This window comes from Ictidomys tridecemlineatus, chromosome 2 (assembly GCF_052094955.1).
Source record: "Ictidomys tridecemlineatus isolate mIctTri1 chromosome 2, mIctTri1.hap1, whole genome shotgun sequence".
In the NCBI taxonomy this organism is placed as follows: domain Eukaryota; kingdom Metazoa; phylum Chordata; class Mammalia; order Rodentia; family Sciuridae; genus Ictidomys; species Ictidomys tridecemlineatus.
Window position 1 is genome coordinate 33,574,977 of NC_135478.1, and position 24,079 is coordinate 33,599,055.

Here is a 24,079-nt window from a genome sequence, read left to right on the forward strand (position 1 = left end):
TGCTAGCCCTGTAGAATCACATAGTAGCTGTGTGAAACTCACTCAGATGACTGCTCTTCCTCCTAAAAATAACCCTCAACAGTGTTGAGTTTCAATTATATATGACCATTTCACTGTGGTAATAAATGAGAATATAGACAATCTATGTTCTGCATAATAACCCAGCTAGAATCCCAACTCTGAATGCTAAACCAGCACCTGTCTAGGACATTGCTACCCCTGCTGGGAAACACATGCAATTAGAATATTCTAGAAAAACTTTTACTCCTTATTGCTTCAATCTCAAATCTTCATCTGAGTCTTACCTTGTTGATTGAGCTTAACTTTGAGAGGCAAATCTCCAAGGCCTTTATTTGGGATAGGGTCCCTACTGGCATGTCTGTGTTCCCTGTATTCTGGAGTACTACTTTATTCTTTTGACCTATGGCGGGTAGGTGCAGAGACTCCCTTAAACTACCCTACCTTATCAGCCTCATGGGAGAGTAGAGAAAGTGTACAAACCAAATACTTCTTAAAAAAAGAAAAGAGAGAATGGTAGCTACATTTTGTTCTGTTTAGAATACCTTTATTTCTCCTTCATATACAACAAAACACAGTGTTCCATTCTTTTCATGGCAGCCTGGTTATGTAAACTTGATACTATGCTACATTTTATCTATATCTTATAGTAGAGTCTCTTCTTTTGGAGGGGGGTGGTCAAAGTATGTGTATGTTAGTGGAGAAAGGAAGAGTGAAGTGTTTTAATGCAGAAATCAACAGAATTACCCAAGAAAGTGAATGGGTATTTATTATTATTATTATTATGGGTATTCTTATGGAGAATAAGAACTTTTTCATTTAGAAATGGATCCCTAAATATGCCAAAAATGGTTGAAATGTGAACAAAAGTGAACTGAAATTTTGTTTTAGTTTAGACATAGCCTGTGCAGATTTTGTGGTTACCAATGTCCCAGGAAATGAGTGGGTAAATACCTAAATAAGTACCTAAATAATTATGCCTGCAAAGCTGGGAGCTCTTCTGGGGTCCAAGCTGTGGGCATGTGAGTAAATGAAATGCTCTGTGCCTGGAAGCATGTGCACATATTGTATATGGCAGGAGGGAAGGGGATGGTGGGAGGAAGCTCATTTGTAGGCCAAGCTGTGTGGGCAGAGCCATTTTGAGGAAACTCCCATAACATTCACCAGCTGCAGAACTCTGTGTATTTGTGAGGGGCCAAATTTACACTCTGTTAAAATAAGCTTAACGGGATCCACCAGAGCTAGTTTTCAAATGAAGCCCACTCCCACATCAGCCATCCGAACCAACCAAATGCAAAGGGGAGGAAAAAGGTTTCTGAAGGTATTACCCAGGTTAAAACTCATGCCCAGAAACCGTGTGTGGCCAGTGCATTGAACAAGGAAGATTCAAAAGATCAGAAAAATGTATTTTTTTTCTCATTCACTTTTTAAAAGTTACTTGATGAGTGGTCCTTTCTCCAGTTATGGATGGAAACAGTCAAAACTTTCGGGAAAAACTCTAGAATTTTTCTAGACTTTCTTAGGTAGTAGAATTTCATGGTCATATTAGACCAAAGTCATGACTGCATTTTAGCAACTGAAAATGATCTGTTCTAAACAATAATCAGATACAGAACTTGATTGAATATTAGATATCTTCCCTCCCCCTCACTCAGACTGAGGTGAAGTGTACAGTCTTTCTCTTTCTAACTATATCTTCTTTTGCGTTTATAGCTACAGATTCTGATCCTACCACTAGCTGGGGTAGATGAGAAGGGAGGGAAGGAGGGAAAACATTCACCTGACTGCCAGAGTCCAAGGTTAGCCTTGAGCTCCTTGGCCCTGTAGGATGCGTAAATTTGACTCTTCACATTGGTACTCTGCTGGATTCTTAGGAGACTCCCTCTCTGAGGCTCCCTGACACTCATTCTCTTGATTATTTAGTGGGATTTCTCTTGCTGGCTATTCCTTGGCTCTGTTCAACTTCTGCCTTCTCACAGGGCAATACCTATTCCTATTGCTGTAAACTTTCTTTCCCTGCCAGGTCGCTTTCTTTGGTAATTCTGTTGATTTTCTATCTCCTGGGTATTGTCATACTCCCAATATGAAAAAAACTGAGTGTTAAATTCACCACAGTATAGCAAGGTGAAGATAGAACGGGTAAAACCAAGGATAGGACATAAAAGGACAGTAGCAAAGCAAAGAGGTGAGATAATACAGAAAGATGATGGAGAGTACCAGGGCTTTTCCCCTCTAAGTTTGTTCCCTTCATAAGTGGCTGTGAGTCCTTTCATTATGTGGTGTTGGTTGTTGTGAGTAAAGGAAGATGGGGGTAGGAAGAGCCTTTCTGAAACTCAAAGGGTCCAGACCTGTCTCTTTCTTCCTTTTTCCTGAGTCACGGGGACAAAGGAGCCCAATGTGGGACAGAGGTCAAAAAAGGAAGGAAGGTTCCTGTGTGGCCTGGTAGGACAGACCCCTGTAAAGGAAGCACAGAGCACAGGACAGACTAGGAGGAAAAACAAATTGGATATAAAGTTATAAACACCTTCTCCTGACACCCAGAAGAAAGAGAGGCAGAAGACAGGGAAATAACTAGAAGAGTGAAATCACCAAGATCCTCATCTCTGAATTCTCTGGCGTGGAATAGCCTGTCCTTCCTCCTGGTGACTTCTCCTAGCTAATCAGATGTCTTCCCTGTTTTCTCTTGGTCACTACCTGGATTTGGGATGGTGGCCACTGGGGTATATCTCTTGGGTGGAGGCTTTAAATGAGATCTAGTTTTCTGAAAACTTATCTGGAGAATGAAAGGGGGAATACTAAGTGGGCAGATGGGAAAAGAAGGCACCAAAATAAAAATACCAGGTTCTCAATATCAAGATTCTTTTTAATACCATTTCAACCTTATATTCTTTTATGGCATTCCTTGTCTGACCTCTATTAGGCACATCTCATCTATGAATGGGGAGGCCGGATTAGTTGTCAGATGCAACCCTTAGTCTAGCCGCCATGATTTCCTTAGCCTTCAGTCCTAGTCGTCTGCTCTCCAATTTCAAGGACACATTTAAAGTCTTCCCAGGATGAAGTTCAAATCCCTCACAATGCATGGAGTTAGTAAGTTCCACAGCCCCTTCCTCATTGGGAAGTTGTAAATTTTTGATCACCTCTCTCCCCCCGAGAAATCTTCCCAAATCTATTCTCTCCTTTTATAACCTCTTTCTGGGTCAGCTACCTGGCTGGTCCTCACTCAAGGCAAGTGCTGTTCATTTCTTTCATGCCTAGAGCTGAATTACATTATCATTACAGTGCTGCCTTAAGATTTCCCAGTTCCTGACTTTGCCTTGGCCATGAAAAACTACCTTCGTATAGGTGGGTGGCAGTCTATCTAACCCCAGTAAAACACACAGCACAGCAAAACTTTCTCAGACTCTAATACTTTCTATCCAGTGGATATGATTTATGGCTTCTTATTTCGGTGGCACATAGCAAAGTAAATCAATGGTCCTCCCTTCCCAAGATAGATGCCACTACTAATAAGGTGGCCTCGGATCTATTTCTAAACACCAAGAGTCTGACTTCATTGCTTTTTCTAGTTTCTCCCACAGAGAAATCAGCTCATTATCCATCATAACGGGGGCAGCACTGAAGGCCCCAGAGAGTCCTCAGAACATCCACCTTCCTGCCAGCACTAAATTTACTCTAGAAGGACTTTTTCTTTTAGCAATTTAGCAATCGCATGAGTGTTCAGGGGTTTCTTTGTTGATATTTTTTTTTTTGAAAAATCATACCTGAGGCCCTCTAGCCATTTGAAGTATTTATTAGTATCTTGCAAAGTTAAAAGGGTCTAAGTTTTCCTTAATTAGATTGGTATCAGACTTTTCAAGTTACTCTCTATAGTGTGCTAAAGGAAGGGAAAATGCCCAAAGGAAAGAGGGCATTGGTATTTGATGGGCACCTGGCTCTCTACTGAGAACTCTTAGGTGTGTTCCTTTAAGGCATACCTGTGTTTTATCATAGAATGTGAAAACCCAACTCCATGTAGGCATGTTTGGCCAAAGTTTCATATCTGCCTTCTAATATTTTATCACTTCCCCATGCAATTATCCTCTACTGAAGTTTAAAATTTCTCCTTTGAGATGTGTTTCATGCAACAGAGGAAATATTCACTTAAAATTATCCATCATTGGCTTCTTCCTCTTCCTGGCAATGTCAACGTGACTTAACATCTCTGAGCCTCAAATTCCTCATCGGTGAAATTGGGATAATTTTGACTGCAACACAGAATTGGGAGTGTTCAATCACAAAACAATATGCTAAGTCCATGAAAGGGTGCTCAGTAAATATTTATCCAGTATATGACAGATACAACTAGAAGCCATGTTGAAAGACATCTGCAAGGCAGCCTGTGGTGGATGGATTTCCCATCACTGCCATAGTTCATGCTTCTTAAAGAGATGGTCAGGGACGTGCCATCGCCCAGGTCAAACACAGAAACTGGGGTGGGTGAAACTGTTCTCTTCTGTTCTTTCCACCATATATTACTGTCATTTGTTAAACATCACAGTTTTTTAAACATTATTGCTTTTCACTCTATGGGAGATATTCTAAACTATTTAATACATATAAAACCTGCTGTGATACATTGGAGAAAAGATAACCTCTTCAACAAAAGGTGCTGGGAAAACTGGAAATCCATACATAGTAGAATGAAATTGAACCTGTCTTTCACCCTGCACAAAACTCAACTCAAAGTGGCTCAAGGACCTAGGCATTAGACCAGAAGAAAAATAGGCCCAACTCTCCACCATGTTAGCTTAGAAACTGACTTCTTCAATAAGACTCCTAAATTAGCTCAAGAAATAAAGTCAAAAATCAATAAATGGGATGGTATCAAATTAAGAAAAGCTTCTTCATAGCAAAGGAAACAATCAGGAATGTGAACAGAGAGCCTACATAATGGGAGAAAATCTTTGCCACCTGCTCCTCAGATAGAGAGCATTGATCTCCAGGATATATAAAAGGAATCAAAAAACTTAACACCAAACCCAATCACTAAATGGGCAAGGGAACTGAGCAGGCACTTCATGGAAGAAGAAATATGAATGGTCAGCAAACATATGAAAAAATTTTCAACATCTCTAGCAATTAGAGAAATACAAATTGAAGTACACTGAGATTCGATCTCTAGTCAGAATGGTAATTGTTGACAATAACATTAACAATAAATGTTAACAATAAATGTTAATGAGGATATGGGGAAAACGGTTCACTGATAAATTTTCGGTGGGCCTGCAAATTGGTTCAACCACTCTAGAAAGCAGTATGGAGATTCCTCAGAAAACTTGGAATGCAACCACCATTTGACCCAGTTATTCCACTCCTCAGTTTATACCAAAGGACTTAAAATCAGTGTGCTACAGTGTTTATAGCAGCTAAAATCACAATAGCCAAGTATGGAAACTACCTAGGTAGTCTATAATAAATGAATGGATAAAGAAAATATGGTATTTATACACAATGGGATATTACTCAGCCATAAAGAAGAATGAAATTATGGCATTTGCTGGTAAGTAGAGAGACTATCATGCTAAGTGAAATAAGCCAGTCCCCCAAAATCAAAGGCCAGATGTTCTCTCTGATATGTGGATGCTAACCTACAATAAGTGAGGATAGGGAAGGGAAGATTTGAAATTCATTGGATTAGACAAAGGGGAATAAAGGATGGGAATAGGAAAACCAGTATCCTTATATATGAATACCCGACCAGGGTAACTCCAAATCATGTACAATCACAAGAATGGGATCCTAATTAGAGTAAGTTATACTCCATGTATGTACAATATGTCAAATATATTCTACTGTCATGTCTATCTAAAAAGAACAAATAAAAAAAAAACAAAACCTACTATGAAATAAGTTTTTCCTCCAGATAACCGAATGCAGAAAAAAACCTTTCATTTAAAAGTTTTATGATTGTCATTATTGCAAACAGTACTCATATATGTGTGTGAATATATTTCTGAGGCTAATCATTTAGAGAAGTTTTCAGAGGAGCTGAGTTACTTCTCTCCTTAATAGGGCATAAAAGCTTCATACTTGGAAATGATGTCATTCCTTTTACTGTGAGAGCCTGATAGTCCCAAATGACTATTAGGCAAATATGTTTCTCAGAGGAGTCATGCTGCAGATTGAGCACTTTCTTATATAAAATAACTATCTGTCACCCTTTGGGAGCCATAATATGCAGAATTCAAAAGTGGAGAAAATAAAACACCTGGAAGATGGTTGGTGTAAATGACAATGTTATTTTCAATACTTCTCAGGACAAGAAACTTACAATAGTTATTATCAAAAAAGAAAAAAAAGATATAAATACAATGGAATATTTTTTGAAATTTTTTTGTCTTGAATATTCTACCTGGAGTCTTTTTCTAGGTCGTGGTATACATATTGTTTTAATATATTAAGAATAACATCTTGCATTAATGTATCTCCACTGATGTGGCCAGAAAAGTTTTCCATACATGACCTCATTTATTAACTCTTTATTGGGTTAAATTGAGGTAGGTAAGTTTAGTTATACTCTCTCTAAAGAATTCAGGTAAGGCTTTATGAGATGAAGTAATTCTGGGATTCATTAGAGAGGTATGTAGAAAAGGCTTAGATAAAAAAAAAGAGGTCACTTAGCCTGACACAGTGGTGTACGCCTGTAATCCCAGTGGCTCAGGAGGCTGAAGCAGGAGGAGCATAAGGTCAAAGCCAGCCTCAGCAAAAGTGGAGCATTAAGCAATTCAGTGAGACCCTCTCTCTAAATAAAATACAAAACAGGGCTGGGGATGTGGCTCAGTGATTGAGTGCCCCTGAGTTCAATTCCTGGAACCCCCTTCCCAAAAAAAGGTCACTTGTCTTTTAGAGATGGTGGGGTGTGGGGGAGAGAAATAGTACCTAGACCACTATCTTTGCAAGTTGGATCTAGAAAAGATATTTGCATTTGATACAATCAGTGACACAGAAGACAAAGCTACCTTTGGAGAAAGTGTGGAAGAATGTATTAGAACATAAAGAAACAAGAGGTGGTGGCAGAGTTACCAAGACCCAGTTGAAAAGACCAATAAGACTGGAACTTCAGGCTCAGACCAGAATCAAGTTATCTTTGTCCAGATACTTTCCAAAGTCAGCTAATGCTTCAAAACAGCACTCTCAGTTCTTCCTTCTCTAAAATATTAACCTGGTTAAGATAGGGAATGGCTCCTTAATCAGTGGTATGATTTGCATTGTAACCTTTTGGACAGTGGGCATGGAGGCTGGCCACAAACCCTGAAGCAGGATTGAATGCAGTAGCTACCTCCTCACCAAATGGAGTGCACATCTTAGAGGATCTCCGTCATTCTGTGGTATTATCTTCAGGTCAGTAACCATGGTAACGCTGCACGTGGTCCCCGATTTCCTACCCTACAAAACATCCACCACAAGTCCCAGTCTTGAATGCTCAGCATGACCTGGTCCTTGTATTTCAATCCTGACACTGCATTCCTCTGTGCCTTCATTTAAAAGCAAGTTCAAAGGAGACAGAGCTGAGAATTCAAGATTTGTAGTCAGGAGATGAGCTGAGAGAAAGAGAAGATGAAATAGATGAGGGGAATTGTTCAAGGTGATGCAGAGTCAGAACATCACAAGTGAAAGTCCCCTAAGGAGAGCATGTACTCACTCATGCATGTTTTATGGATTCTAATGGACTGAACAATATTATAAGATGAACATTTCCTTCCACTTAAAATATTCCTAAAGGCAGGATTTTGTTGTGGAAGATGTACTTGTTTTGGAAACAGAGAGCCGCAACTTTCCCCTATAAGATCTCCAAATGATTGCTGCTATCCGTTGGTACTGACAGAAAACTCACTAATTGTAAATTGTACAGACATTAAGGGGGGATTAATTGGCTAATTCAGTATAAAGTTCAGGAACTAGTTACCAATCATGGTTGATTTGATTCAGTGACATCAGGATCCAATTTCTATTCTATCCTTCTGCTTTCCAGGGTATCTAACTTATTTAAAGGCCTTGGATGATTAGCTACAATTTCCACACTGTATATTTCCTTGCCCCTGTCCAGGTGATTGATTTCAGCCAATCAGCACCGTCCATTGCTCTCGGTGCCATTATTGTTTCAGAAAAAAAAAATAGATTCTATGCTGCTTAACTAGGGTGAATTTTAGACTTAGATGCTGAGACAGGTGTCACCCATGCTGAGTGAACTAGTAGCTGGGACCAACTTAGAGAGGAATGAGAATGGCAATGATAATGGCAAGCATTGCAAGGCTTAGTAGGTAGATTGCATTTAAATCTTTAACTGTACTTTATGAAAAATGTCAGGGCTGACATGAGCACTGAATTAGAAATAACATCTGAACAGCTCCTTGTGTAGTACTTGTTACCTGGTGAGTATGTTAGTTCCTTTCTCTTCATCTTACAAGGTAGTAATATATTGGATGATGAAGCATAGAAAGAAAATTGGGTGAAATAATTTGCATTTACTTTCCAGTTGTCATATTTCAATACTTATATGAACTGGGTGTCACCCTCTTTGCAATTTATAACCTTGAAATTTCCAGGATCTTAGGATAATATTGATCACTGACAGAACTTTCTCCCCCTCTTTCTGTTTCTTTTTTACTTTGTATGTCCCTTTGTTGTTGTTGTGAAATAGAACATGCATTCAAAATCCTTGCCCCATCTTTAAATGTTAGACTTTAATGTAAGCTGTGGAGACGACTTGTTAATTTTACTTAAATTTACATTTTATAATTGCGAGTAAAATGTAGTTCAATGCAATGTTGGGACCAATTTGTTGGTCATGAGAACCATTTTTTCATTTTTCACAGAAAGTTTTTGTTATGGTATGTATAACCACATATTGATATGTGGTCAACATCAAAAGCTCACGTGGGAGACAATGAAAGGATGTTCAGATGTGAAATGATTAGATTATGAGAGCAGTCAATCAGTGGCTTAATCCGCTTGAATGGATAAATTGGGTGGTAACCACAGGCAGATAGGGTATGACTGGAGGAAGTAGGTCACTGGGAACAAGACTTTGGGGTTTTTGTTTAGTTCCTGGGGAACAAAGCCCTTCCTATTTCCTGGCTGTCATATCTTGACCTCTTGCCCTCCATTACGCATCTCTGCTGTGATACTCTTCCTCACCTTGGCCCCAGGGCTATGGAGTCAGCTGACTATGGACTGAACCTCTGAAACCATGAGCCAAAATAAAAATTTCCTCTTCTAGGGCTGGGGTTGTAGCTCATTTGGTAGAGCGCTTGCCTAGCACATATGAGGCACTGCGTTCAAGCCTCAGCACCATAAAAAGAAAATAAAGGTATTGTGTCCATCTACTATAAAAAATATTTGAAAATTTTTTTTTCTCTTCTAAGTTGTTCTTGTTCGATTTTTTGGTCACAGCAATGATAAAACAGTAGATATAACTGTTTAATATTAGACAAGAGGCAGCATAGGCAATGATTGGCTGTGAGAACCTAGGAAAATCTAAACCTCCCTGATGGATCATTTTTGCTGGGGGGGGGGGATCTGGAAAATTAAGAGGAAAAAAAAAAGCAGGTATGAATCACAATATTTCCCTAAGGACTGAGAAGATACAGAGCAGTGTGCTGAAACTGTGTGATAAATAAATGGTATCATCACCTCTAAGGTTTATTATACATTGGCTTTTAATTGTGCTTTTAAATATTGTTTAATAAAGTGAATCTATGCTGTTAGAAGTTAGGAAAGAGGTTACCCTCAGGAAAGCAATGACTGTATATAAATTTCAAGGTTCTCCAGAGAAACAGAAACACACACACACAGAAATATATTTGCAGGAATTGGCTCAAGCTAGAAACCATCAAGCAGGAGTTGCTGCTGCAGTCTTGAGGCAAAATTTCTTCCTCCAGAGGGAAATCAGAGTTTTGCTCTAAAGTTTCTTAACTGATTGGATGAGGCCTACACACACCATGAAGGATAATCTTTACTTACACTCAACTGAGCATGTAGATGTTAGCCCCATCTATAAAACACCATTAACAGTGACACCTCAATTAGTGTTTGAATACTGGGCCTTTAGCCCAGCCAAGTTGACACGCAAGACAGGTCACCCCTGACCAGGAGCTTGGGGAGTGAGGTTGTTTCTTAATGTGGGTGCTGGAATTTGGGGAATACTTCCAGCAGTACACTCATGACTTGTATACTCTTCTGTGTATACATTGCCCTTTTAGTAAAGAGCATTAGTATGTTTATTTTAACTTCATAACTGAAATTAGAGAGATCAAATTAGATTTCTTCTCAGGGAGATTTGTCAGGTGGCTGCTCTGGCTCTTTTTTTAAATTAAATTATTTAAATTATTCTATTTTGTTATATATGATGACAGAATGCAATTCATTTCATATTACACATAAACAGCACAATTTTTCAAGTCTGTAGTTGTACACAAAGTATTTTCACACCATTTGTGTCTTTACGCACATATTTAGGATTATGATGTCCAACTCATTCCGCCATCTTTCCTACCCCCATGCCTCCTCCCTCTTCATGCTCTGGGTCTTGTACAAAGATTTCTATGATTACAGAAGACTTGGTGGGTGAGGGTTGTTGTGGCCAGATGGTGATCTCTCCCAATACCCAAGTACAAGAAGCCAGCATGTCCCTAGGTATCTGTCACACCATTGCATTACAGTTTAGAAATGCAAGATGACTGTATAAAGTTATGTATTTTTAGAATAATAAAGTTGCTAACATTATGCCTGTACACAGGATGTCATAATACAATGGTGATTAATTTAACAGTTATTTAGTTATAACAGCAATAACATGACGTTTTTCTCTAGGTTAATATATCTTCAGGTCTGCCTAATTTGTTGTTCTATTTATTAGTTATAAACATTAAAAAAAAACCCACATAACTAAAAGTATGCCCTTCCCATGCTGGCTTGGAAAATCTTACTTGATTTGGGAGTTAAAAGACTTGAAAAATCTAGTGTATATCGTTGTATGGTTTTCTGCATCCTGATTTTAGTTCAGTCTCTCCTGAAGGATCAACCTACTATGACCTACGTTCTTTGCATTTCTTGCTGATAAAGTAAATGAGAACCTGTGGCAGTGCATTTCCCTGTTCACTCTCCATCCTTGGTCCAATTTTGCCAAAAACCACATTGAAATGGAAAGAGATTTCCAGGCAATTCCCTCTCATTGGATTCTTTCAAGCTGCCACAGGCTGTATTTTGTCAGCAAGGTTGTTTCTAACTGGCAGCAGTGAAAGTGGGCTTTTGGCAGAGAGTACACTGAAGAAAGTGGCAGAGAAGGAAAGGCACAGGATGGCAGGTCCCTCTTTCTGGTCATGCCAGATTGCTCATGTTGTAGCACAAATAGAATGGATGTCTCTGAGCAATTTGTTTCCACCCACTCTATTGACTGTAGGCAGAGGAGTGTTTTTATGCCAGTAAATCCTTCTGAAAACAAATGAACAAGCTATATATTTTTTTTTCTGGCAATGAGTGGAAGGGTTAGGACTAGGGAGAGGTAACTAGACCCTTGCTTTAGATTCAAAATTACAGGGGGCTCCAAAAAAGCCCCTGGGTACTTAAGAGAAATACCATCTAAAAATATTGCATTAAGATAATATTTATCTTGAGTAAATTTTTTTTTTTTGTTTTGTTTTGCGATGGCAAGTTGGGCAGAACTCAGTCTGAGATGTGTGGGACCCTTCTGACTTCTAAACACATATTTTTTTTGAGGGTAACACTTTTTCTTCAGTATGTATATAGTTTCTCTTGCATAACTATTTTCAATTCAGCTTATCCCAGTTTAGAAATGCCTTGAGGAAACCACCAAGCAAGGTGTCAAGAGTAACAGTGATTACACAAGGGATAAAGAGATAACTAGGTAAAAGAAAATATACAGGGAACAATGCAGGCAGAAGAAATCTATATAAGACATGTTTCCTGATTATAAAAGCATAAGTTTTTGTTAGGAAACTTAAAATTTATAAATTCAGAAAATTATAAAGAAGGAAGAGTATTACTTTCCAAATCAACTTTACTGCCAAAAAAATATTCCCCCCTACCTCCTTGTCTCCCACCTCTTGTTCCCGTTCTTCTACTGATCTCCCTTTGATTTTCATGAGATCTGACCCCGTCTTTTTTTCCCTATCTTCTTCTCTAGCTTCCACATGTGAGAGAAAACCTATGACCCTTGACTTTTATTTTGACTTATTTTGCTGAACATGATGGTCTCTAGCTCCATTTTCCTGCAAATGACATGATTTCAGATTTTTTTTATGGTTGAATAAAACTCCACTTTGAATATATACCAGATTTTCTTTATCCATTCATCCATTGATGGACACCTAGGCTGGTTCCCACAGTTTGGCTATGGTAAGTTGTGCTGCTATAAACATGGGTATGCATGTCTCACTGTAGGAAGATGGCTTTAATTCTTTAGAATAAATACCAAAGGAGTGGTATAGTTGGGTTATATGGTAGATTATATTCAATTTTATTTCTGTCATCATTTTACATTTTTTTTCTTCTGTTGTCGATTGCTATAAAAATTTCACTTTTGTTCTCAAATGATTCTTTTTCTGGTGTTTTTATTTTGACAAGTGGTTTTATTTAAAATTTCAAAAGATATTGCTGAATCCATAGGTATTTGATTATTGACATCAAGAATAATAGGTCTTTAGGATTTTTTTCTCCCAGGCAATATGGAATAAAAGTTAATCTCCTGATTGTAACAATAAAAAATGTCTGAGAAAAATACCCCAAAGATAAGTTTTCAAAACAAGGGACGTAAGATAAACAAAAAAGGACAGTGATCCCTAAAGAGAGATGGGAAACAAAAATGTGTGCCCTCTGAGTGAGCAGCCTTCATGCCTTGCAAGTTTTCAGGCTGTGAGTCAGGGACAGAGAACCCAGAGGACTTTATTTGACAGACAGAGCTGAGAATTGGGGGAAAGAGGACAGGCAGTGCTCACAGGACAAGGGACCACACAGGAGAAAGATGCACAGAAGGACAATTTTGGAGATTTGCCAGGAATCCCTGTTTTCTGTAGATAAGGATCAGTGTATATGCATGAGAACACTCCTTGGGCTTGAGGAATTAACCACCTTATCCCAGTGGCTCAGGAGGCTGAAGCAGGAGGATCACAAGTTCAAAGCCAGCCTCAGCAACAGTGAGGTGCTAAACAACTCAGTGAGACCCTGTCTCTAAATAAAATACAAAATAGGTCTGGGGATGTGGCTCAATGGCGGAATGCCTCTGAGTTTCATCCCCGGTACAAAAAAAAAAAAAAAAAAAAAAAGACAGTATTTGATGCCCACTCAGTGCCAGGGGCAGGGCATGTCTCCACCAGCTACTCTGTATCATCTCATAATTTCTTGATGCATTCAATAGAGGACTTAGAAGTGTCTTGCTTCCACAATGGGAAAAACTAGCCCTGAATTAATCCTGGAGGAAGTATGTATTGACTCCTTTTGATAACATTTTCTTCTCTTGGATGCATGAAATAACTTTTTGTTTTATTAAAAATATTAATTCACTTATCCCATTCCTCAATATATACCCACAGGACTTAAAAGTCAGCATACTAGAGTGACAGAGCCACATCAGTGTTTATAGCAGCTCCACTCACAATAGCTAAACTGTGGAACCAACCTAGATGCCCTTCAACAGATGAATGGATAAAGAAACCGTGGTATATATACACAATAGAATATTACTCAGCATTAAAAGAAAATAAAATTATGACATTTTCAGGTTAGTGGATGGAGCTGGAGAATATCATGCTAAGTGAAGTAAGCCAATCCCCAAATCCCAAAGGCCGAATGTTCTCTCTGATATGTGGATGCTAACATAAACTAAGCGGGGTGGAGAATAGAAGTTCATTGGATTAGACAAAGAAGAATGAAGGAAACAGAGGGAATGGGGGTTGGGAATGGGAAAGACAGTAGAATGAATCAGACATGATTTTCCTATGTTCATGTATGACCAGTGTAATTCCACATCATGTACAACCACAAGAATGGGAAATTATACTCCATGTAGTATGATATGTCAAAATACATTCTACCATCACGTGTAACTAAAAAGAACAAGTAAAAAATTTTAAAAAATAAAAATAAAAACTTAAAATATATTAATTCAATATTAGATGTCTATACATGGCCTTCCTATCAGTTAACCTTGGTATTAAATGTGCTCTTGGTTACTTTTTTTTTTTTCATTTCCTGTCTTCTATTGTTTATTCCATATGTTGTTGTCTTTCTCCATCAACAACATGAAACAAATTTCTAATTTCTGGCCCCTAATTTATCATCTTCTCAATTAATATCTTCTTTTATTCTTTCCCTTTTCTTTTGTCCTCAGCATCTTGATTTGATTTGCTGCAATAAAAACGTTCCTCCTTTTTATCATTTATAAAGCAAAATTAAAATCTGTATCAAAAGTAGAAACTATTTCCTGGTCTCATAAATTTTCATTTTCCATCTCTTCCTATATCACAATTAGCTCCTTTTTTTAACTTCTCGTTTCTAGAGCCCCACAATTTATCAAATTTCATTGGCATTTAAGAAGCTCATTGCTTAAAATTTTTATATTAGTTTCTTGTAGTACTTTTTAAAATGTGAATCTTCTTATCTGAAGGGTGGTTACCTCACTCAGAGTTCTTAGAATATTTTACCTATCATCATCTCATAGTTGATGTTTTTTAAATTGTATATCAATAGTAGCCACCACTCTGTGGAATTAAAAAGACAACAATCCTTGGTCTAAGCACTGAACAGGCATTGATTTGCTTTCTTACACTACTTCTGGAAGGCTATTCATTCAATCTTGAATGAATGAAATCTTTTCAGGTCTGGTATCTGTCAAAAACCAGAGAGTATGGATGCTTCCTGCTCTCACACATTGTTCAGCTTATTTTGTTTTACATTTTTCAGATTTCTTCCCCAAGATCTTGAAGGAGAAAACCGATATTGTCAGTGACCCAAACAAATTTCCATGATTTAACAGTCAATGGTCACTCTACCAGATTGAACAAATTCCATTTTTGTTTACTGGACTGTAAAATTCTGGATGGTGAATTAATGCCTGGCTATTTGAAGTCATCTATGTCACTTGGCACTGTGGCATCATGACTGCCTCCATCTATGTTGGATTAATAAAAATGGATCCTGGCATGTGGCCCATTATGGAGTGATATTCTTAGTTCCTTATGTTTCATGTATAATTGAATGGGCAGGTACGGGAGGGTGCCTCTGTCTCCACAATCCATGCTTCCAAAGTCTGAAACTACTTTTAAAGTATTCATTTGTTTTGTTTCCTTTCCTGTTTTTTTTTTTTTTTAATAATGTCATGTTCATTCACAGAATGATTGAAAAGAACTCCTAATTCCTGTTTGAGTGCTGTGACATAGATGTTACTGTAAAGGTCCCCTAATGGAATTTTTTAAAAAATATTTTTTAATATTCTTATAATTGGTTGGAATTCTCACTGTGCCAACCCAGAGGTGGTGGATGGATATGTATTTTCTCTGAAATGGAAGTTGTAATAAAGACACACACGGTTCCAATTTTGTTGTCAGCCTTCATTATTATGACTGGTGACAAGTCAGGGTAGACATTTCAGATTTGTAAAGAGCTGGCTAAAGTTTCTGGCTCACTTCTGACTGGTATGCCACACACATGTGGAAAACAAAGCCTCATTATCCTTGGCACAGTCTCTTAATTCTCCCTTCCAAGGACAGCAGAAAGTATGTTCATGCTAAATGATCATTTCTTCCCAAAGGTCCAAAATCTCGTGGTTTCAAATGGCATTTAATAGCCAGTCCTAAGACTTCCAGTTTCTTTAACTCATTTATTCAGCAAATACTCAGCAATTACTTTTGATTTCAAGGTGAAAATCTTATTATCAGAGGATCTGGAGATAAAATAGGTCAATAAGGCCACTGTTTTCATGGAGCTCAAATTCAACAGAGGGACACGGACATTAGGATGTAAATGAAATAGTATCATAATTTTTAGATGTTATGAAGAAACAGAGAGTCATGGAGTGATTGCATGAGGGGACATCTTGGGATGGCATTTGATGGATCCTGGGGGAGGGGAAGTGTCATTAGATAAGGCAGCCACAGAGGACATTCTTTTGAGTTAAGACTACAAGGAAGGGAACCATTTAAATAAAGATGGGAAAAGAGTCTTCCAGGCAGAGGAAACAGGAATATGAAGTCCTAAGGCAGGTGCAGCCATGGTGTGTTCAAGGAACAGGAAAAAAGCATCAGGAGAAAACATTTTATGAGAGAAGGCGGTCTAAGCAGTGGATAGAACTCAGGGGCCAGAGAGCATCTTCAGTGCATAACTATTTGGATTTTATGTGTGATCATAAACCATGGGAGGATCTGAAAGAGAAGAGTGTCATGATCTGGTTTCCTGCTTAAAAGATCACTTCAGTTGCTTCATGGGAAAAAGGATCAGGGCAGAAGGGAGTCAGAAGGCTATATTGCAGGGCCCTGTGATGCTGGCTTGTGTAGGATTGGGAAGGAGGGATGGTGGACAGGTGGAAGACAGGTTCTGGAAATAGAGGTGACAGCAGCCAACATCCAGAGAATTACAGTTAGCCAAGAAGAATAATTCCTTTTTGTTTTTTTAAAACTATATGGAAAGGACTCTTAAGGAAAATATTTGCCAGATTTTTTTTTTCTCAACCCATTGGCTTTATTTTCTGTATTAATTTCCATTTAAGTCCATAAATTATTACTTTTTAAAAATAACCCTTCATTATTTTCTTAATGCATTTATATATGTATGTATTCCACTTCTTATAAAAGCAGCTGAGCTTCAGAGAAAATAAAGTCAGATTCAAGATTTCCTAGCTCTTAAAGCTATAAATTAGTATTTAAATCCTAACTTCTTACCAGGTTGTTTTCCCAATAGTACAGCCCAGTTGTAGGGATCAGAATGTATGATAGGTCAAGATCATTGTACTATCATGTGTATTAGTTAATGAAAAAGAGGGGCCTCTATTTTGTTCCTTCATCTGTAGTTCTTTGGAACTATATCATCTGCACCCCCCATATTAGTGTGGTTTTTGTTACTATAAGGAAATACCTGAGATTGAATACTTCATACACGAAAGAGGTTTATATAGCTCACAGTTCTGTAGGCTCAGGGAATGGTGCAAGCATTGGTTCAGCTCTGTTTAGGGCCCCCTTGGCTGCATCACTTCATGGCAGATAGCAACAAAATGGTGGAAACACTGGTGAGATGGAGAGGTTACATTGTAAAATAAGACACCAATGAATGAAAAGGTTCACTTTTTTTTATAACAATCCTCATGAAAAAACTAACCAAAAGTCCACGAGAACTACCTTAATCCTTTTGAATGACCTTCTAGTAGGATCCACCCTTTAAAGGCCCCACCACCTCTTACATTGTCATGTTGCTGCCAATCTTCCAACATATAAAAAATACACATGTAAATGATAGCATACCCTCCTCGCCTCATGTCCATTCAAATAGTTCCTTAGAAACAAGGGAAAAATACATTTTTCTCTTCTAGTTGGATTTGTCAGAGCTGCTAACACATTGAGGCAGAATTTTTTTTTAATTTCTTGATTCCATCATGATGTGGCCAGGAACTCATTCTCTAACTTGTTGCTTTGGAAAGAGGTTGCAGGGGGAAAAAAAAAAAGTAATTTGAAGAAAACAAACCATAAGAAAATATCTTTGGAGTTCTGAGAAAATACACTGGGGATAATCAAGAGTAACCAGGGCTTACCCAAAAGCACAGGAGATGAGAGTTATGGGGATAAAACTAAAATAGTAAAGATAACATTCACGGTAGCACTCAAGGCCACCTTGATAAAAGATAAATTTGGTGAACTTAATTATCATTGAAAGCAGTCCACCTATTTTCAGACAGTTTGGTGCAAAAACCCCCAAATTTCTCAGAAACATGAGTGAGATTATGTTCATATATTCAGAGGAAACAACTGAGTATTTCTTTTCCTAGAAAGTATGCTAGATTAATCGAGGATAAAAATTTGTGAGTTGTGGAAGTTTCTGCCAACTTTGTTATTAACCTTATTATTTTTGATGATTTTGATTATTTTTTGATAAAAAGCTACTTAGAACCTTCAATTTCTAGATGAATATGATCTACTCTTCTCTCCCTGTGCTTCATAGTTGCTGAGTAACCCTTGTGCTGTTCCTGGAATGTGCCAGATGTGCATTTTCCTTGAACCCTTTCCCTCGTTCCTCAGAATCTCATTTTGCTCACCTTATAACCACCTTCTTCAGGTGTTCCTCAAATGTCACCTTCTCAGGAAGGCCTTCCCTGGATACCTCATTTCAAATTCCATGTTAGATGGAGGAAATCTCATGTCTTCCTCCATCTTTCCCAAAACGTAAGCATCACAGGGATAGAGATTTTTCTCTTCCCTGTCTCTTGAGGAGCTGGGTCAGTGCCTGGCACAAAGTAGGCCTGTATTTCAAGCAAATGAATCTATGAAACTAATGTCTGCATTAAAAAAACTTGCAGTCTAACCTGGAAGTTTCTGTGCAGTGTAATCCTGCTATGGAAAGGTCAGGGGAAGAGTTTGCAACTCACAATGGGAGTGAGGTGTCAGTGAAGACAGCTGGGAGGAGATGAGACTCAACTGATACCCAAATATTGACCAGCAGCTAGACAGACAAAAGACAGACATCGCTTACATAGCCTGACTTAGATTTACTGTTGGACATAAAGCAAGTTATCACTGTCCATCATTATTCAAAGCTAGAGCAATCGTTTTGACAAGAACACATACAAAAATAAAAAAAAATAAATAAAAAGCATTATATTTAAATCCCTTGAATTATGATATTTCTATAGATGAAAGACTGACATTAATTCATTTTCTAAGATAGTAGTTTATAAAATGGACCTTTGTCTTTATTTGGTTTAGATTCCCAAGACTATCATTCAAGAAGGTCTTATTTCTCTCACACATTGTGACTTATGATATCTGAAACTGCAGGTATGTGATCTAAAGCATACATTAGAAGATAAGAGTCAGACCCAAACCATAGATTTCCTGGATCTTTCCAACTTATTAACATTTACTAATAATTATTCATTACTAAACAACAAACAGCCAACACCGGATAAGCAAATATATAAATAGTGTAATATGCATTTAGAGTAAGATTATAAAGAAACCAAAAACTAAGTAGCAAAAAAAAAAAAAAAACAAATTATTTGCTCTCATTGAATTTTTCACCTTAACTGTTTTGCATATAAGGAAACCCACTGGGTCTTCTCTTGCCCACTCATTTCAGCATTTCACTAGAAATGGCATCTTCCATTGCTGCTGAGAACAGATCTGTCATCTGAATCTTAGACAAGTTCACTTCCCTGAGGAAATTCTCTGTGATACACACACCTTTTCTTAAGCAAAAAGAACTAATGCTCCATGGGTTAAGAGACACCAGGGAAAAGTAAAAAAAAAAAAAAAAAAAAAGAAAAGAAAAAAAAGAGATGACCTCTCATTTCTGGCTTCTACCTTTCTCCAGGGACTACACTATTCTTTGTGGCAGAGGCGAAAAATAAAGTCTTAGTTACATAAATGGATCAAGCCAAATGCTCTTTTTCCAGTGGTAAAGAGATAATGTTCCAATTTCCTCTTAAAGAAACAAAGAGAGCATGCCCTTCCACAGAGAGCATTCTAGCTGTGGGCTGCTCACTCCATGTCCTTCCAATGCTCAGCTGGTTTCCTTGGCAAATTGGATTGCCCCTGGCAACCTCAGCTTCTACTCAAACTATTGTCTTTTGCAGAGTCGGCAGTTATAAATCCACGTTCCAGAACAACATTTAAATAGAAAATACCATTAAAGTATGACCATGCCTTTAATGCTTCATTACACATTTTGAGGATCTCATTTTTGTCTCTGACATTCAAATGATTTGTTTTGAGAAGGCTGGCTCTCAACTCTACCCATGAGAGTTTTCTGGGGCATTAAAAAAAAAAATACCAATGCACAGGTCTTTTCTCAGACATTTAACTAGTTTACCTGGGTGTGACCTCATTCCATTTCTATTTCCATGACATGACAGAACCATTGATATAATGCGTAATGGAGTCGGGTGGTTGTCTAAGATGTAATCGAAATACTTTGGCTTAAGACATTACCACCCAAATCCAAATCTGTATGGCCTTAACCATATTTTTTAGCATTCCTGGCCCTTAGTTTTGTCATCTTAAGAGAGGAAATACCAATATCTACATTTTTTTTAGTTTATTTGAATTGAATACAATAATAGCTTTTGAAACAAATTGAAAGTAAATTTTAAAGTAGTTATTTATTATTTGGGGGGACACTAGTCATCTATTTTATCTTGGGGCTACAACTAAGAGACCTGACCTCAGTTTCTTCACATGACTCAAATTGGGCCAAAGTCTCTTTTTAAAGGCTGAGAGTTTCAGTGGTTGAGTTTCCACTCAGAGCTAATGAGAGACTGCCCTGAGACCCTTATCAAGGTCTTGTTACTCAGGCTGCAAAGATGTCCTGGTGCCTCTGAATTCCCCAGCCTCATTTCCCATCTCCTTTTTGTCATTACACAATTGCAACTACTCTCCTTTACATTAAGCTAAAATGATTCAGCCTTGACCTTTAACAAATAGCTCATTTCCCTGACATTTCCTCAAAGACCCAGGTTCCCTGCAGATTCAGGCATCCAGAGAAGGACAGGGCTGCCACCCGACCCACCACACCTGCTGTCTGTCTTGATTCTTCCTCACTTCCATATGCTGCAGGGGCTCTTCTAAGCAAATGGTCCTATGTCCTTTTCCATAGTGAGCATCCTCTTCTTGAAAATGCCCAGGAGGAGGGACAGCAGTCAAAAAGCAGAGATCATCAAGCAGAGATCTGGAGAAATCTGAAATCTTGGTACCATGCTGCATTCAATCAAAGAAGAGCTGGAGTTATGACAGAGCACCAGTAGCTATTGGTTCCAAGTTTAGATCCATCACCATGTGACCATGAACAAGTAATGTCACCACCCTCTGTACCTCTTCTGTATTTGTAAGCAGAACTCATAATTTTCTTGTGTCACAACTAGAAGTGTCATAAATTAAGCACTTCCCAGATTAAGTGCTGTCAGTGGTCGGGTTTCCATTCAGAGCTAGTGGGGGAGCTAGCCAGAAAAATGTAAATGTCATAAAATGATGTTTATGGTTGTAAGAAAGAAGATCCTGAGCTGTGTATTTAGTTTGAAGAATCATATTTGTATTTTTTTAAAAATATTGATTTATCCATTTAAATAATCTGTTATATGAAATATATAATAATATCTAAACGTACTTACTGTATATTTTACTTATATACAAATATGATAAGATAAATGAATATAATACATACATATAATATATAAATTGGTATTTATTATACTCTAAACTAATATTTGAGTACATACATACATATTAATTTAAATCTATTCATTCCAGTAATACTTTAGTTGTCCTAGAAAACAACTGCTTAATGTTCAGTGCCCCACGCTTAATCAGGGGTCAGGGAAAACAGAGCCAAGGATTGCTAGGATCTTTCCTATTTTCAAGATCTTTCGTTCTCACTAGCAAAGCAATTTATTTTGCACCAAAGAGGATTCACAGTCAGGCTGTGGTCAGTCACCTTGCCTGAGAAAGCTGTGTTCCTTTCTTACCATTCTGTGTTGCCCACGTGCTGTGCACAGCGTGTGGGCATGGACACACATCCATCCACAGATCTGAACTAAATAAGGCCAAATTGATCAACAGCACAAAAGGCAGAAAACTTCAGCATCTTCTGTGCAACAAATCACCTGTTGTTATCCTGTCCAACACATAGTTATGAAATTGGCTTTGCTTTATCTGCTGGGGAGGTCTGTTTGGAGAATAGTAAAAGGACATGTCCTCCTTTTTAATTTCCTCAAGTTACAATTCAGCTTTTGTTGATTCTGTTGCCAACCTGGAAAAAAATACATCTTCTATTTGCAATTGGGTTGGGCATGCACTGCACAAATCGACCAGAATTTGACGAGAAGAATGTGCAGTGGGGTTCTAAGTGACGAACACTTCCCATGTCCCCTGATATTTGACCTGGTCAAACATTTATTGATTCCGGTTGCTGCGTGACATGATGGTGTTAGAGAACAGACATTGGTAGGAGTGCAGGCACTTAGAGAAGGTACCCTGAGGATTTTGTGTCTAGACTTTAATTGGAGGAATAAGATAGGGTAGTCAGACATTTGGTCCATGTGTATTTTTTTTTTCAGGAGAAGGTTAGGATCTGAGTAGTTGTGGGAGGGAAAGGAAGTGAAAGGATTAAATATGAGGGCTATGTGGGCCAAGCTTACCTAAATTATGCAAATAGCTGAGAGTCAATGAAGACAACAGGAAGACTCAGAGTCTCCAACTGATCTTCCCGCTGTGTTTGTTAACTTTAGACATAATAGCTAATGTCTCTGTCAGATGAGTTTGGCCTTGGACAACTTATTTAACCATTGTAAAGCTTTGGTTTTAAAGGTGAGAATACAGTACATACAAGGCAAGTATATTTTATACGAAGAAGGAGTTCTTGATTGAAGGATTTATTTAATTAAAATATACACCATTCAGGACTAACCCCTAACACTGAAGTCAAGCATTGATTAAGCATGGAGCCAGGATACATGAGTTAAAATTCTACCTCTCCTACTCAAATTCTCCATCTCTTACTCATTTACTGCACACCTCCCTTTCTTTCTCTGCAAAATGGGGTTAGTGTAGTTCTACTTCATAGGGTTTTTTTTTTAATTCATGAAGTGCTTAGTATTCATAAGTATCAACTTTAACTAAAATAGTTATTATTTTCCAACAAAAGTGGCACACTCTCTCAGGAACAAGGCATAAATACTATAGAAAACTCTCTAGGTTTACCTTTTTTTCTTTTTTGGTACTGGGGATTGAAATCAGGGTCACTCAACCACTGAGCTACATCCCTAGCCCTATTTGAATCTTTATTTAGAGACAGAGTCTCTCTGAGTTACTAAGCACCTCATCATTTCTGAGACTGGCTTTGAACTCATGGTTCTCCTGCCTCAGCCTCCCAAGACGCTAGGATTACAGGCATGTGCCACCACACCCAGCTCTAGGTTTATCTTTTAAATTAGGCAATTCTCCATAATTGTTTTAAACTGGGAGACATTTACTGTATTTGAAATTTTGTAAATAAAATGAGAATGTCTTGATATGTTATATTAAACCATTTCAGATTTGCATAATTAAAACTTTCGTGATTCCAATTGACATAAAATGTGACCAGCCCTGTAGTCCAGAGGGTTGTTGTGAGCATCCAATGTGTTAATGTATGCCAGTCTTCTTTAGCCCAGGGCCTGACATTATTAATAGTAATGATCTCCAGGCAGTAGAACTGAGATTTGATACTGGGGATACAGAAAAAAAACTGCTGTTTCTTTCTCTCATAATTCTTGCAATAACTGTCCAGCACTTCACTGCTTTCTTCATTCTAGCACAGAGCTGGTTTCTATATGAGCATGAAGGAAGTTCTGGGTAATTGCTCTCTACAGATCCCCATGTTAGGAGGTGTTTTAAAAAACCAGGGCAAACTTAAAAACTCCATCCAACTCTCCTATAGTTCCACACAGAAGGATGTTTCTATCTTAACAACTTGGACAAAAGGCATGTGGGATTTTGAATTTAGAGAAAAATAGTTTAACATATAAGAAGTTGGTAAAGTCAGGTTCCTGCTTTCTATATCATATTGCCCCTGACGGATGGATTTCAGTTTTAATAATGCAGATTCCAGCATCTGTTTATTCACAAAGGATAAATGTCTGTTGAGGGTTTATGCCGGAACTCAGAGAGAGTCCTGCTTGTTTTTATAGAAAAATTATATCTATCTATCTATCATCTATCCATCCATCCATTCATCTACCCGCCTCTCTATTTTTTCTTGCCCCCATTTATTCATCAAACAAACTGGGTTTGCTATGTTAGTCACTGTGCTTAGTTATAGAGAAAAACAA

General features: G+C 38.0%; 1 protein-coding gene across 6 annotated transcripts in view; it reads left to right on the forward strand.

The window, feature by feature from the left end:
* The window catches only part of LOC101967419 (uncharacterized), a 195,679-nt gene extending 180,068 nt beyond the window's left edge, over nucleotides 1-15,611 (forward strand). For all 6 annotated transcript variants that reach the window (XM_078038263.1, XM_078038266.1, XM_078038264.1 and 3 more), the window contains one exon: nucleotides 7,287-15,611. In XM_078038263.1, coding sequence (XP_077894389.1) covers nucleotides 7,287-7,409 — 123 coding nt within the window. In that variant the 3' untranslated portion in view covers nucleotides 7,410-15,611. The remainder of the gene's footprint in view (nucleotides 1-7,286) is intronic.
* Nucleotides 15,612-24,079: the final 8,468 nt, after the last annotated feature.